The 13,834-nt window shown below is 41.1% G+C and overlaps 1 protein-coding gene across 5 annotated transcripts in view; it reads left to right on the top strand.

The window, feature by feature from the left end:
• DIAPH2 (diaphanous related formin 2) overlaps positions 1-13,834 on the top strand; it is a 352,831-nt gene that overhangs the window by 319,012 nt on the left and 19,985 nt on the right. For 3 of the 5 annotated variants that reach the window (XM_070952071.1, XM_070952069.1, XM_070952068.1), the window contains 2 exons: positions 10,693-10,732; positions 13,216-13,458. The exons of 1 other annotated variant lie outside the window; for it this stretch is intronic. In XM_070952071.1, the coding sequence (XP_070808172.1) occupies positions 10,693-10,732; positions 13,216-13,273 (98 nt within the window). In that variant the 3' untranslated portion in view covers positions 13,274-13,458. Of the gene's footprint in view, positions 1-10,692; positions 10,733-13,215; positions 13,459-13,834 lie in introns of those variants that run through there. One more of the 5 variants, XM_070952072.1, reaches the window with a different exon arrangement.

Here is a 13,834-nt window from a genome sequence, read left to right as displayed (position 1 = left end):
AGAGTTGGAAGGGGCCTTGGAGGTCTTCTAGTCCAACTTGTTGCTCAAGCAGAAGACCTTATACCATTTCAGTCAAATGGTTGTCCGAGCTCTTTTTGAAAGCCTCCAGTGATGGAGAACTTCTGAAAGCAAGCTATTCCATTGGTTGATTGCAATCACTATTAGGAAATTTCTCCTTAGTTCTAGGTTGATTTAGAAGATCCTAAAACAGATCTCCAAAAGATCAGAGTGTTGTTGGATTTTCTTCTCCATTAAATGTTTGTAAATCCTCTCTAAAAACAAACAAACACAAAAAAAAACAGCAGCCTACCACAAAACATCTGCTGGTTCTTTTGAGATATTCTGAGATATTATGATTTGCATTGAACTTAGATTCCTATAAGCAGTTGTGTTGAAGCTGACTGTTCCTATTGACACTTAACCAACAGGCCAAAGAAACTCAATTAGATTATCTCCTTTCAATATCCTTTTTAAAAAAGATGTCTAAGTTAAAATCAATATTCCTGTTGGTTTCCTTTTTCACTTATATATCCTCTTATCTTCGGTGTTGCTTAAATCCAGGATACAGTCACTTTAAAGATTCCTAGAATACTAATAATTGTTATTTTTCCCCTTTATGGTTTAGTATGGCCTTCTGCATTGAGCCATTTTGATCACTTTTCGGCACAGAAAAGCTGTGCTTGTTGCATGTATTCAATCCATTTGGTATTCTCGTTAATGAAACAGTATTTTGTTCAACTGTTTCCAAGCTCAAATTAACATTCAGAGTAATCCATTCTCGCTGAGAACCTACTAGACGTTAAAAAAAATAAAAATTGGATCCATTTCTGGATCCATGTCTTTCATTTCAAAATGGATTTCACAGAAAGTGTATTTCACGCCGCCACTAGTAAAATGTACAGGATACATCTAGATGGATAATCCCCACTGATCTCCAGAAGTTAGGCCCAATGTCAATTCGCAAAGCATCCCTGGCCTGCTCTCGAGTTGCCATAGGCAAGGGAGATGGGAAACCGACGAAGCAACACAGCAGCCAAAGACAGGAGCACATTCCAGGTGTATCTTTCTCAAGGCTATCTCCCAGGGTTACCCACAGCGGCCCGAGGGGAGTGATCTCTACAACCTGCGAAATTGCTTCATTGGCTAATGTGATTGATGGCACACCCTGGAAGGAGGGGGGAAACAGGGTCATGATTAGGGCCGTAAATTATGTGCGGTCAGAGTTGACTTCATCTGGGTACGGACTGACATGGAGCTCCTAATAAGTAACTGGATTTCTTTTGAAGCTTGGCTCGAGGTTCATGGTTTAATTAGGGCATCCGTCGGAACCCTGACACCCAATTGAAAACAGCTGTAAAGTAAGAGAAATGATAGGCACCAAAAGGTTCAGCATAATTCAGTTCAATTCTCTCTCTCTCTCTCAGCTCTAGGAAGGAGAAGGCAAAACCATTAACAGACTATTAAAAGGTTTCAAAAACCTATTAGCCTTCTTTTTCAAAGTTGATCTTGTTATACACCTCTGAACATGTAAATAAGCATAATGTAATTCTTACCATGGTGAGAATGCAGTATTGCAGGGCTAATTCACTGCTCACTCCAGGAGTTCAATCCTAAGCAGCTCAATATTGACTCAGCCTTCCATCCTTCCAAGGTTGGTGAAATAAGGACCCAGATTATTGGGGGCAATAGGCTGACTCTGCAAACCGCTTAGAGAGGGCTGTAAAGCACTTTGAAGTGGTATATGCTATGGTGGCGCAGTGGTTAAAATGCAGTACTGCAGGCTAGTTCTGCTGACTGCCGACTGCCTGCAATTTGGCAGTTCGAATCTCACCAGGCTCAAGATGGCCTTCCATCCTTTCCAAGGTACTCAAGGCTTCTTCATTGAGATTAAAAAGAACTCATATTCTCTGACTGAATGAAAGTGAGTTTTTGTAGGAGTGTACAAATTCTGCTTAACATTCTGACCTTCCGTTGAAGTAAACGTCTGTTGAAAATGAACGGAAACCAAAGCTCAGGGTTATGGAAATGGAAACTCGCAAAGATTTCTTAAGATGTCAGAACGCAGGATTTGCTCTCCGGCCACCAACAGTTATGACGCTAACTAGAACTGGCAGAAGCAAAGTTAACCTTGGCCCTGTCACATTCCAAGTTCATTCCATTAAAAGCAATGCACGTTGTAAGACTTTTTTGGGGTGTTAAAAAAAAAAAAACAACAAGCAGGACGTAATGGCATCAAGGGATTTGAAGCTGCCATTCAGTTTTCTCTCTCTCTCTCTCTCTCTCTCTCTCTCTCTCTCTCTCTCTCTCTCTCTCTCTCTCTCTCTCTCTCTTTCTGCACTTGGAGGAGCACTTAACAGCTTTGTGATGCTGCTGGAATGCTCCTGGGTACATTGGTGCTGGCAGAGGACGTTGTGACCTAGTGCCAATTATCCCTGTGGCCAGATACTGAAGGAGGAATATGTGAGCTTCCCTGGCTTCAAATTGTTGTTGCTTGAATAGCAATGATCATAATGAAGGAAACTTCATTATAACAGGGTTGGAAGGGACATTGGAGGTCTTCTAGTTCAACTCCTTGCTCCAGCAGGAGACCCCATACTTAATAGCAGTGACTGTGAGAGGGATCTTGGAGTCTTAGTGGACAACCAGCTAAGCATGAGCTAACAGTGTGAGGCGGCAGCCAAAAAAAACCCCAATGCAATCCTAAATTGCATTAATAGAGGGATACAATCAAGATCAAGTGAAGATTCTGAAAATACTGCTGGAATAAGGATGTGATGTTACCCTAACATGGCTGATGGAGTTTATCATCCAGTTGAAGGATATTACAGAAGATGCTATATGGATTATAAGCTTAAAGTTTTTTTTTTTCTTTTAGGATTTTATTTACATAAGGGAATATTCTTCTAGGGGAGTGGGCAGAAGAATAAAGATATTAAGAATAATTATGGTAATTTTGTAGGAAAGTGGGTGGAGATAGGTTAGGTTATGGATTGTTTAGTTTAAAGAAAAGGGATATTATGTTTAGATGTGAATATATGTAATGAAGGGGGGGAAGGAAATGGGTAGTTGAATTGAATAAGTGTTAAATTAGGATTTATTGAATAGTTTTAGAGTGGAAGTATGCTTTGAAATGTTATATCGTATGGGGGGTAGTAAAAGGGTAGATCACGAGCGGAAATTGTTAAATTGGGAGATATAATAATATTATTATGTTAAATCAGGAGTTATTAGACATTGTTATAATAGAATGTCACTTTGAAATGCATATTATAGCATAGTATAAGGGGGGTATGATAATTTTATTAGAAAGAAAGGGTCAGTATATGGAGATGGAGTAAGTGGATAGTAAAGCATGATATAATCTGTTATGAATTTGGGTTTTATTATGAAGAAGTCAAAGGGGAAGTGGGGGTGAGGGGGGTTAGGGAGGAGGGGGGGGAAAAAGGGGGAAAAATTTGTATTTGAAAAACTTTTTCAATAAAAAAAAAAAGATCAAGTGAGGTACTTGAGGTACACCAAGGTAAGAGCTTTGGTGGCGCAGCAGACTAACGTGCTGTTAAGTAGCACCAGCTGCCTGCAATTACTGCAAGTTCAAATCTCACCAAGCTCAAGGTTGACTCAGCCTTCCATCCTTCCGAGGTAGGTAAAATGAGGACCCGGATTGTGGGGGCAATAAACTGACTTTGTATAAAAAAGGACACCGCCTGGGGGGCCGAAAGCCCTACTAAGCAGGTATATACAAAAGTATGAAGGCTATTGCTTAACGCATTGTAAGCCACCCTGAGTCTCCGGAGAAGGGTGGCATATAAATCGAACCAATAAATAATAAATAAATAAATAATACTAATACCACTCTATAAAGCCTTAGTAAGACCACACCTAGAGTACTGCATCCGGTTTTGGTCACCACACTATAAAAAAGATTTTGAGACTCTAGAAAAAGTGCAAAGGAAAGCAACCAGGAGGATCAGGAAATTTCTCCTTCGTTCTAAGTTGTTTCTCTCCTTGATTAGTTTCCACCCTTTGCTTCTTGTCCTGCCCTCAGATGCTTTGGAGAATAGCTTGACTCCCTCTTCTTTGGGGCAGCCCCTGAGATATCGGAAGACTGCTATCATGTCTCCCCTAGTCCTTCTTTTCATCAAACTAGACATACCCAGTTCCTGCAACCGTTCTTCATATGTTTTAGCCTCCAGGCCCCTCATCATCTTTGTCGCTCTTCTCTGCACTCTTTCTATTACCGGTAATCATACTTATTATTGTATTTTTCAACCATGGACCTATAAGTCTTGCAAGACAGAAGAGCAGTTCCTCCTCTTCCGCATGTACATTAGGTGCTTTGAGAAACATACTGCTGACCTCACCAAAAATCCATTTCAGTATCTAATGGAAACAAAATCCATTCAAGTGCTTCTTATAAAGCGTTTTTTGCGCTGCTGTGAAAATAGGTATACAGAAAACTACTGAAATGTGTATAATGCATCCAGAAGCTTACAGCAAGTCGCTTGGAACTAATCTATTTTTGCATGCATTGGCAAGAAAATGGGGGAGTATTTCTTAAGTCTAGCAATCACTGAACTGGGTTATGTGTATGTGCGTGTAATGTTACACATATTTTCCTGTTGCTGCTCTCTTATTCTAATCAGCTGATCGATGAGTCAAAGCTAGGGAATCTCACCCGGAGCTAATCTTTTCTGAGAACATACTAAATCCTAAATTGGAGTGGAACATCGAGGGCAGTTGTGTGTTCCTGGAATAATAACCGTGTTCAGCTTTATAAAGATATATCCAAATTTCATGCCAAATACAGAAAGATCTCTAGGAACAATTGGGTAATCTAACCTGAGCCTTTCTCGGTTCAGCATTCACATAGTGTGGACATAGATCTGACCACTATTGGCTATATCAGTGATGACTAACCTCATCCAGACTGAGTGCCCAAAGCGTGTGTGTGTGTCTGTGTGTGCGAATGCATGTGTGCGTGCCCAAACCCCCAAAATGCAATGTGTGTGTGGCCCCCGCGCATGCACCCCGCCCCCGCCCCCGCCCTGATTGGCAGGTGGATCGGCCTCCCAGAATACCCCCCATCAGCTGTTCCCAGAGGTGAATTTTAGCAACAGGTTCCTTGGTTGTGAGCTCTGTGCCTTGCTTTTTTTTTTTTTTTTTTTGCTTTTTTGTCTGCCTCTGAAACTCCGTTTCAGAAAAAACTTTTTTTTTTCCTGCCTCTGAAAGCCTCCGAAACAGCTTCAGAAAAAAAAAAAGCCTCTGAAGCTCTGTTTGGGGGCTTCTTTTCTGAAGCTTCTTTTCTGATGCTTTTTGCATTCTCCGTTTGAGAAGCTGGGTGGGGCTACATTCGGAGTATAAGACACACCCAGATTTTCACTCTCTTTTTTGGGGGGAAAAAGGTGCGTCTTATACTCCGAAAAATACGGTAATGTATAACTGAAGACACAGGCTCTATGATTAGTTTTTTCCAGTAGATGGGCACAGCGAAGGAATCGTAGGTAAGCAACAAGGCTCTCGAGCCAACCTGTAACACTGTCAGTGGGCAGATACTAATTATTGTTCCCTGCACCAGCCCTCTTCCCATGTCTTCTTGCATATTCAGTACCATTTAAATATTGCAAACCGAAGCTGAATTGCAAATGTTAGCCCAGGCATGAATAAAAAATGCCGCTATTTTATTCTAAAAATAATAATTATAGATAGGCTGCCTTTGTTGTATTTTTTTTTTTTTTATCCATTTTACATGAGAGTTACGGGCTGTTGCAAAGTTGCTGCTGTTGGAAGGGAGGGCACCACAAATGTTTTAACTACAAATGCAAGAGAAGAGGTGTCGCAATGGGGTGGAAGATAGCTACTTGTTTTTTGACAAGGGCTACCAGCAATGGCGGGCTACAGCTGGCTTCTGTGAAGTGATGGACAGGCTCAGATGAACCGATCCAGAGCTCTCTCTCTCTCTTCCATAGCAAAGATTGATATTCTGCATGAAATCATCGCCCCCTCCATAAAACAGGATGTCCAAATCCATAAAATAATCAACATATGGAATTTAAGCTGCCACTGTTCTGATTTAGGCTTCCCATTTAAATATTTAAATACTCCCAAGAGCATGAAATAGACTCCTTGTCCCAACAAAAAACCCCTTTTTATTAAGTTACTGTGAATTCCTCTCATTCAAAGCAAAGTCTTTCAAGGGAGAATTTACAGTCACAGACCTTATCTGGCTTGGAGAGCTGCCAGGCCGATATCTTCAAAAGTTGGCAAGGAGTCACGAATCAATCAAGCGAACTATCTATCTCTTGCAAACTCCCCTCTCCTTTCGCTCCTCTTTTATTCCCTCTGGGAGGGGCCATTCATCGTCCTCCTGTGGCCTTACTCCCGAGTCGACCCTTGTTCTTTAGTTGTTCCCTTCATCCGGCAACTCTGCGCATACGCACCCTGGGAACAGGCTCCAGCTGTTTCTCTGCCTCACTGATGTCTGACTCTGAAGGGAACTGATAACTGGCATCCGGCCCTCGCCCCCTCTCTGCCTCTGACACAGAGCCCTCCCCAGACTCCAGGACTGGCCCATGTTCCTCCCCAATCTCCTCACTGTCGGAATCTGCTGCCAGCTCCACTGGCCGCTGGCGGGCCACAACAGCCAACTGTTGAAAGCAGTTGGGTGTCCAATTGAGACAAACACATTTATTATATCCATTCATTCATACATTTTTTTTCGCTCAGTCATGTCTGATGCTTGGTGACTTAATAGTGCTCTCCATGCTATCCTGTCAAACACAGCTTCTTTCCATTGTTGGGTATTCATCTTTGGTATCGCCTTTGATGGTATCAATCCAGTGAGTTCTTTGCTTGGCCTTCTTCTTGATCCATGAACCATTCCTGACTTCTCCAACAAATTTGCAAGCATGGCATGACCAAAGTAAATCAGATGCAGCCTTGTGATTTTGGCTTCTAGTGATGTCTCTGGCACCTCTCTGTTGGTTGTTCTGGTCCATGGCGTACTCAATCATTTATTATCATATACATTTATTATATATACCATTTATTATATGCCCATCTTCAATAAAACGTTGCAAGGCATATCTGAAGCTCAAAAGCTTTCCCTTGGAAAATTCCCATCCAGAAGCTTTTTTTAAAATCATTATTATTACTATCCTTGCAAGCCTTGTGATGGAATTACTATTGACTCCTGTCAGGGCACTGGTAGATAGGAGGTGAAGTGCCTCCTTGCATGCTTTCTTGTGTTTTGTCAAATCCGTTGCTTTCAGCTGAAGTGTGAAGTGAAAGCTGATGTCAGAAAATGCCTTTAAGCACATGCTGGTGCCTGTCTCTTGTGACTCCCTTGTGTGTGTGTGTGTGTGTGTGTGTGTGTCTTTTTAAAAAGGGAGGGGGACAGAGCAAGAGAAAACCAGATTGCGTTGTAAAATGGCACAAACATATTTATTGCTGGCCAAGCAGAGCATACCAGTGGTGGGTTGCTACCGGTTCACCCCAGATTGGGCAAAACAGTGACGGCAGGAGGCTCCACCCAACCACCCAGACATCTCTGCGCATGCGGAGAAGCTTCAGCGCATGCGCAGAAGCATTGCATGCGCCCACGAGCGAACCGGTAGCAGCCAAAATTGAAACCCACTACCGGAGCGTACAGGGAGAAACATTAAGGAAGGGAAGAATCCTGCCATCAGAGCTTATTCTTTTAAGAATAAATGAATCCTTAAAAAAAGAAAGAAAGAAAACAAAACATGATTAGCATGATGGCAGCTTGTTTTCTTCAAACTCAAAAGCCCTTGTTTTATTTTCATTATTTTTATTTTATTTTATTATTTTAATGGTAATATAGAATCTATTTTGTACTTATATACCCTGTTTCCCCAAAAATAGGACCCAACCGGAAAATAAGTCCTAGCATGATTTTTCAGGATGCTCGTAATATAAGCCCTACCCCCCAAATAAGCCCCAGTTAAGATTGTTGGCCAGATGGATGCATTTAGTAACATATTTCCCCAAAAATAAGACCTAACCAGAAAATAAGCCCTAATGCATCTTTTGGAGCAAAAATGAATATAAGGCCCCATCTTATTTTCGGGAAAACACGGGTAGTACCTGTTCACCCAATCTCTAGACACACACAAACTGAAAATAATAAATGTAGGAAATTCAAGGATTCAGAATCTGGTAAATTAGGAACATGTTTTGCTTGTGTTAGGAATGGAGAGATGACTTGAAGGTCATCTTCAACCCAAGCTTTCTTCCCTTGACCAGTCTATGAATGAAATGGTGGGAAAGGTACATTGGATGCAGGTCTCTTTTCAAGCACCAAAGAACCAACCAACAATTGTACCATCCAAGCATAAAGAGAGAAATCAGTCAATGGAAGTTATTGCAGTATAGAATAGAATAGAATAGAATTCTTTATTGGCCGAGTGTGATTGGACACACAAGGAATTTGTCTTTGGTGCATAAGCTCTCAGTGTACATAAAAGAAAAGATACATTCATCAAGAATCATAAGGTACAACACTTAAGGATAGTCATAGGGTACAAATAAGCAATCAAATCATACTAGGAAACAATATCAATATAAATTGTAAGGGTACAAGCAACAAAGTTACAGTGATGCAGTCATAAGTGGAAGGAGATGGGTGATAGGAACGATGAGAAGATTAATAGTAATAGTAATGCAGATTTAGTAAATAGTTTGACAGTGTTGAGGTAATTATTTGTTTAACAGAGTGACACAAGATGTCCTTGTGTCTAGTTGTTCTGGTGTGCAGTGCTCTATAGCATCATTTTGAGGGTAGGAGTTGAAATAATTTATATCCAGGATGCGAGGGGTCTGTAAATATTTTCACAGCCCTCTTTTCGACTCGTGCAGTATACAGGTCCTCAATGGAAGGCAGCCATTGTTCTTTCTGCAGTTCTAATTATCCTCTGAAGTCTGTGTCTGTCTTGTTGGGTTGCAGAACCAAACCAGACAGTTATAGAGGTGCAGATGACAGACTCAATAATTCCTCTGTAGAACTGGATCAGCAGCTCCTTGGGCAGTTTGAGCTTCCTGAGTTGGCTCAGAAAGAACATTCTTTGTTGGGCTTTTTTGATGATGTTTTTTATGTTAGGTGTCCATTTTAGGTCTTGAGAGGTCTTGAGGTTGATCTTAATCCTAAAGCCAAGAAGCAACAAGATGTTAGAAAAAAAACAAATCCCTTTCTCCTTCTCCTCTTCCTTCCCCTCTTTCCCTCCTTCTCCTTTTTCTCTTTCTCCTTTTCCTCCTCACCTCTCTCCTTCTCCTTCTTCTCCCCTCTCTCCTTCTTCTCCTTCTCCTTCTCCTTCTCCTTTTACTTCTCCTTCCACTCAGATAATAGAGTACCAAGGAGATGATCTTGAGTCAAATAGGCAAGAAGCATGATGTGAGCAGATAGCATCTCATTCCATTCCATGACCTCATTCCTAACCCAACCCTTCCATTCAGATACCCATTAAAAGCACAGCTTCCCGATAAAGCCACAACAGTTCCCAGGAAAATGTCTTATTATGGGTAACGGTTCTTTTCTCCCTCAAATTCACATATTCTGCTTTAGTTAATTCATCACATCAGCTACCCCCTCACTCTGTGTAAATCTTACCAGACTGCCACTTTCTGACAGTCTAATTAAGACTTAATAGAGAGCATATTTCAGTTTAAACAGAAAAGGAATTTCAATGCCGCATGATATAGAAACTACAATAATACAAAGGGGTCTCAAAGCTTGTCCCGTCTCTAAGCTCTGATGCATTATAGAAATGATTCCCCCCCTCTTCGTTTGTTGTTGGGTGGTTTTTATTTTTTATTTTTATTTTCCCTTTCCCATGGAGTCTTTTCAGTTGTCCCATTGGTTTTAAACAAATCAGCAATTCATGTTTTCAATGTTTTGCTAGTCAAAATAATTAAGCTGATCAGGCTTGGGAGTAGAGGGAGAAAAATAATGGGGTCACTGAAGCACCGAAGCTCTAAAGGGAACCTAAATTCATTCAGATATCACATCTAATAATTGCTGTGAACCTGTATACACAACCCCACGGAGCAAATTCGCACTCGAGTGTCAGTAGAACAATTTTAAGAGAGGGCTCCAAATGATTTCGGTCTGCCCTCATGTGCCCCCACTGCAAAAGAGAGGTAGGTGTGTTTTCCCCATCAGTTTTTCCTAGTGTGGTATGTATTTGATGTTTGTTCGTAGGTACTCCCACATTACCATGTTTCCCCGAAAATAAGACCCTGTTTATATTTTTTTGAACCCCAAAATAAGCGCTTGGCCTTATTTTTGGGGAGGTCTTATTATTTTGGGGCGCATTGAGCAAGACGGGGCCCCTCTTGCCATCTTAACTGTTTTCCAGCTCTGTCTCCCTAATCCTTACCAGACCGGCTGCACATACGGTTAAATATTTTTTGGGAGGGCTTATTTTTGGGGAGGGCTTATTATTTTTTTGGGGGGACTTATTTTAGTGCATGCTCTCAAAAGCCCGATTGAGAGCTTTTGAGGATATCTTATTTTCAGGGAAACAGGGTAGGAAAACATTGTACCTCTTACCATAATAATACGGCTTGCTTTTTAACCTGCATCTACAATGGAAAGCAAGATACGTTAATAGCACCATGGGCTATGCAGATGTTTGATTTCATGGAGTGGTATTTCTGAATTTTGTCCCCGTGTCACAGGTGGATTGCGCAGAACGATAGATATGGAATATGTCAAAAGGTAAAATGCAAATGCCTAGTTTGGTATTTCTTACAGATCTTTGCCCAAATGCTGTCTGGGAAAACAAATGTCATAAGGGTGTAAAGGATTTGCTTATAAATGCCACTTATCAGTGGGGAAAACATAGATTTATAAGTGCCTATGGAGACCTGTCAGTCATCCAGGTCATGGTTGTTCCCAAAGGTGTTTTTTTCAAGAGCCAACTGGACTTTCTGGTTTTATTTGAAGACGTTTCACTTCTCATCCAATATGACATCATCTATCTTCAGTCTACAACAGAGTCTTTTCAACAGATCCAAGAAGGCTCCACACCCATTTGCACCACTCAGGTGACCCTGAGGACAGAGATAAATCTCCAGGTGGCCTTAACAACTCACTAAAAAAATGCAAATATCCAGCTGTCTGCAAGGAGTATAAATCCTTCCATCCTTCCCCACCATCCAGTCAAGACGCTGAAAAGCGTCTTGGATGAGAAGCGAAATGTCTTCAAAGAAAAACCAGAAAGTCCAGTTGACTCCTGAAAAAAACACCTTTGGGATAGACTTATAAGACACTTTGGGATTTGTTGAGTAGATCATCAAGAGAATAAATTGAGGAGAGAGAGAATTTAGCAATATTGAAAAAAAAAATCATCTCTTGACTTTAGCTTGCTTTATGGCATAAGAGAAAACTGTAAACTATATGTGATGGCGCCACCACATGTTACAGAATCCTAACAGTCCATCTTCACTGCAAAACCTTAAGAATAGAAAGGAAATCAATGTCGGTTGGACTTAGAGTTCTTGTGGGTGCGAAGAGACTCATGACTGATGACGTGTTTGATCCCTCCCTCAGCTCAGCCTGGTCTTCTCCTACAAAATATTTGAAAATGTGTAGAATAATATCATCTTTCCTGAACTCCAGTATGACCTGTTCAGATAGAACCCCTTTCTCTGATAGTTGCCCACCAAACCTCATTTGGTAGGGGGGATAGCACCAATAGCAATAGCACTTAAACTTATATACCGCTTCACAGTGCTTTACAACCCTCTCTAAGCGGTTTACAGAGTCAGCTTATTGCCCCCAACCATCTGGGCCCTCATTTTACAAACCTCAAAAGGATGGAAGGCTGAGTCAACCTTGAGCCTGGCGAGATTCGATCTGCCAAACTGGTGCCAGTCGGTGATCAGCAGAAGTAGCCTGCAGCACTGCACTCTAACCACTGTGCCACTGTGGCTCATCCTAGATCCCAGAATGACCTCTGAAAATGATGGTAGAGTTTAGATAAGTAAATATGGAAAGAAGAGTCGGTTGACTTAACTTTGTCCCAAGCAGTTTTCATCTCATAAAAAGTGATTTTAAAGCAGATGCCAATGAAGATGTTCATAAAATGTCAGTCAATGTTTGAATCTAGAGCCGAGGTGGCGCAGTGGTTAGAGTGCAGTACTGGCTACTTCAGCTGACTGCTAGCTGCAGTTCAGCAGATCGAATCTCACCGGCTCAAGGTTGACTTAGCCTTCCATCCTTCCGAGGTGGGTAAAATGAGGACCCAGATTGTTTGGGGGCAATATGCTGACTCTGTAACCCGCTTAGAGAGAGCTGTAAAAGCACTGTGAAGTGGTATATAGGTCTAAGTTGTCAGAGTTTCTTGCAAAAATCAAATCCAGAAGCACACACAGATAACTGAATCATTAACTTCTTTAGATTCATAATAACACATAAAGTATTTACGATACCAATAGTTGATTCTTCAGCTCAGATCAGCAGACATGTTCACACACAGAGTACAGCAGAGAGACCGTAACACACACACACACATACTGAATAGTTTCAGTTTCAATTCTCTGCACAGAATCAGAAGCTGCAGTCTAAGACACGCCCTGGCTCCAGTCTGTCTCAGCTCCCAATTGGCTGACCTTGTTACCATGTCTTTCCAGTCATGAATATTCTGACATAAGTGCTATGGCTATTTTCCTTCCTTCCTTCCTTCCTTCCTTCCTTCCTTCCTTCCTTCCTTCCTTCCTTCCTTCCTCCCTCCCTCCCTCCCTCCCTCCCTCCCTCCCTTCCCTTCCCTTCCCTTCCCTTCCCTTCCCTTCCCTTTCTTATCCATCAATCTATCTATCCATCCATACCACTTCAAGGTTGACTCAGCCTTCCATCTTTCTGAGGTTGGTAAAATGAGGACCCAGATTGTTTGGGGGCAAGATGCTGACTCTATAAACCACTTAGAGAGGGCTGTAAAAGCACTGTGAAGCGGTATATAAGTCTTAAGTGCTGTTGCTAATCTCTCATACTGCTTGACGTGGATATAGCAGAATGTTTTTACTCTGACTTCAGATACAGGTACAAGCACCTAGCCCAGCCATCAACCCTGTTCCTACAGAGAAAATGTTATGTCATAACGAGACTATAAAACATAATGCTTTTTGTGCTGTTGAAATAGAAATAATACCGATGACATGATTGAATTCTAACTCCACGTTATTCTCACTGCATCCCAACAGAGAAAAACCCACGTATGGCTCAGCTTGTATTGTCGAAGAGGCCAATTTTCCTGGATGATTTAAAAGTCCAATTACTTTGGAGGGAAGGAAGGAAAAGATTGATTTGTCTTGTAACCCTTGAGGCAAGCATATGGTAGTGTTTTGGAATAATTCTAATTTGGGCTCCAGTTATGGAAATGGAAGAGCTCTCAACCACTTAAAAGATGTCCCAAGTAATGGCATTTCCGAATTGATTTTTCAAATATTAAGGAGCTTTTTTTTTTTTTAAAGAAAATCCAAAGTTTTTTTCCCCTTTGTTCTTGATACAAAACAAAGTTGGATAAGATCTTAGTTTCCAAGAGACAAGTTGTCTATAAAAAAAACAGATTATTTAGTATAAAGTATCTGTGCAGTGCTATTTATGGTTTCGTTGTCACTTAGTTTGTATATTTTCTGTGTAAACCACACTCAAAGCAATTCATAATAAAGTATAAAATCTAGTGTTTATTAATAACACATACTTTTAAGACTTACTTACCTGAAATAAAGTATCAAACTTAATGTTTATTAATAACACATACTGCTAACATATTCTTATCCATGAAGACCCTTCTTCTTCTTCTTCTTCTTCTTCTTCTTC

The sequence above is a fragment of the Pituophis catenifer genome, unplaced genomic scaffold, assembly GCF_029215685.1.
Source record: "Pituophis catenifer annectens isolate HBS135680 unplaced genomic scaffold, rPitCat1.0.hap2 SCAF_11, whole genome shotgun sequence".
Taxonomy (NCBI): Eukaryota; Metazoa; Chordata; class Lepidosauria; order Squamata; family Colubridae; genus Pituophis; species Pituophis catenifer.
Note: the sequence above shows the minus strand (reverse complement) of the source record. Positions and strands in the feature narration are given on the sequence as shown.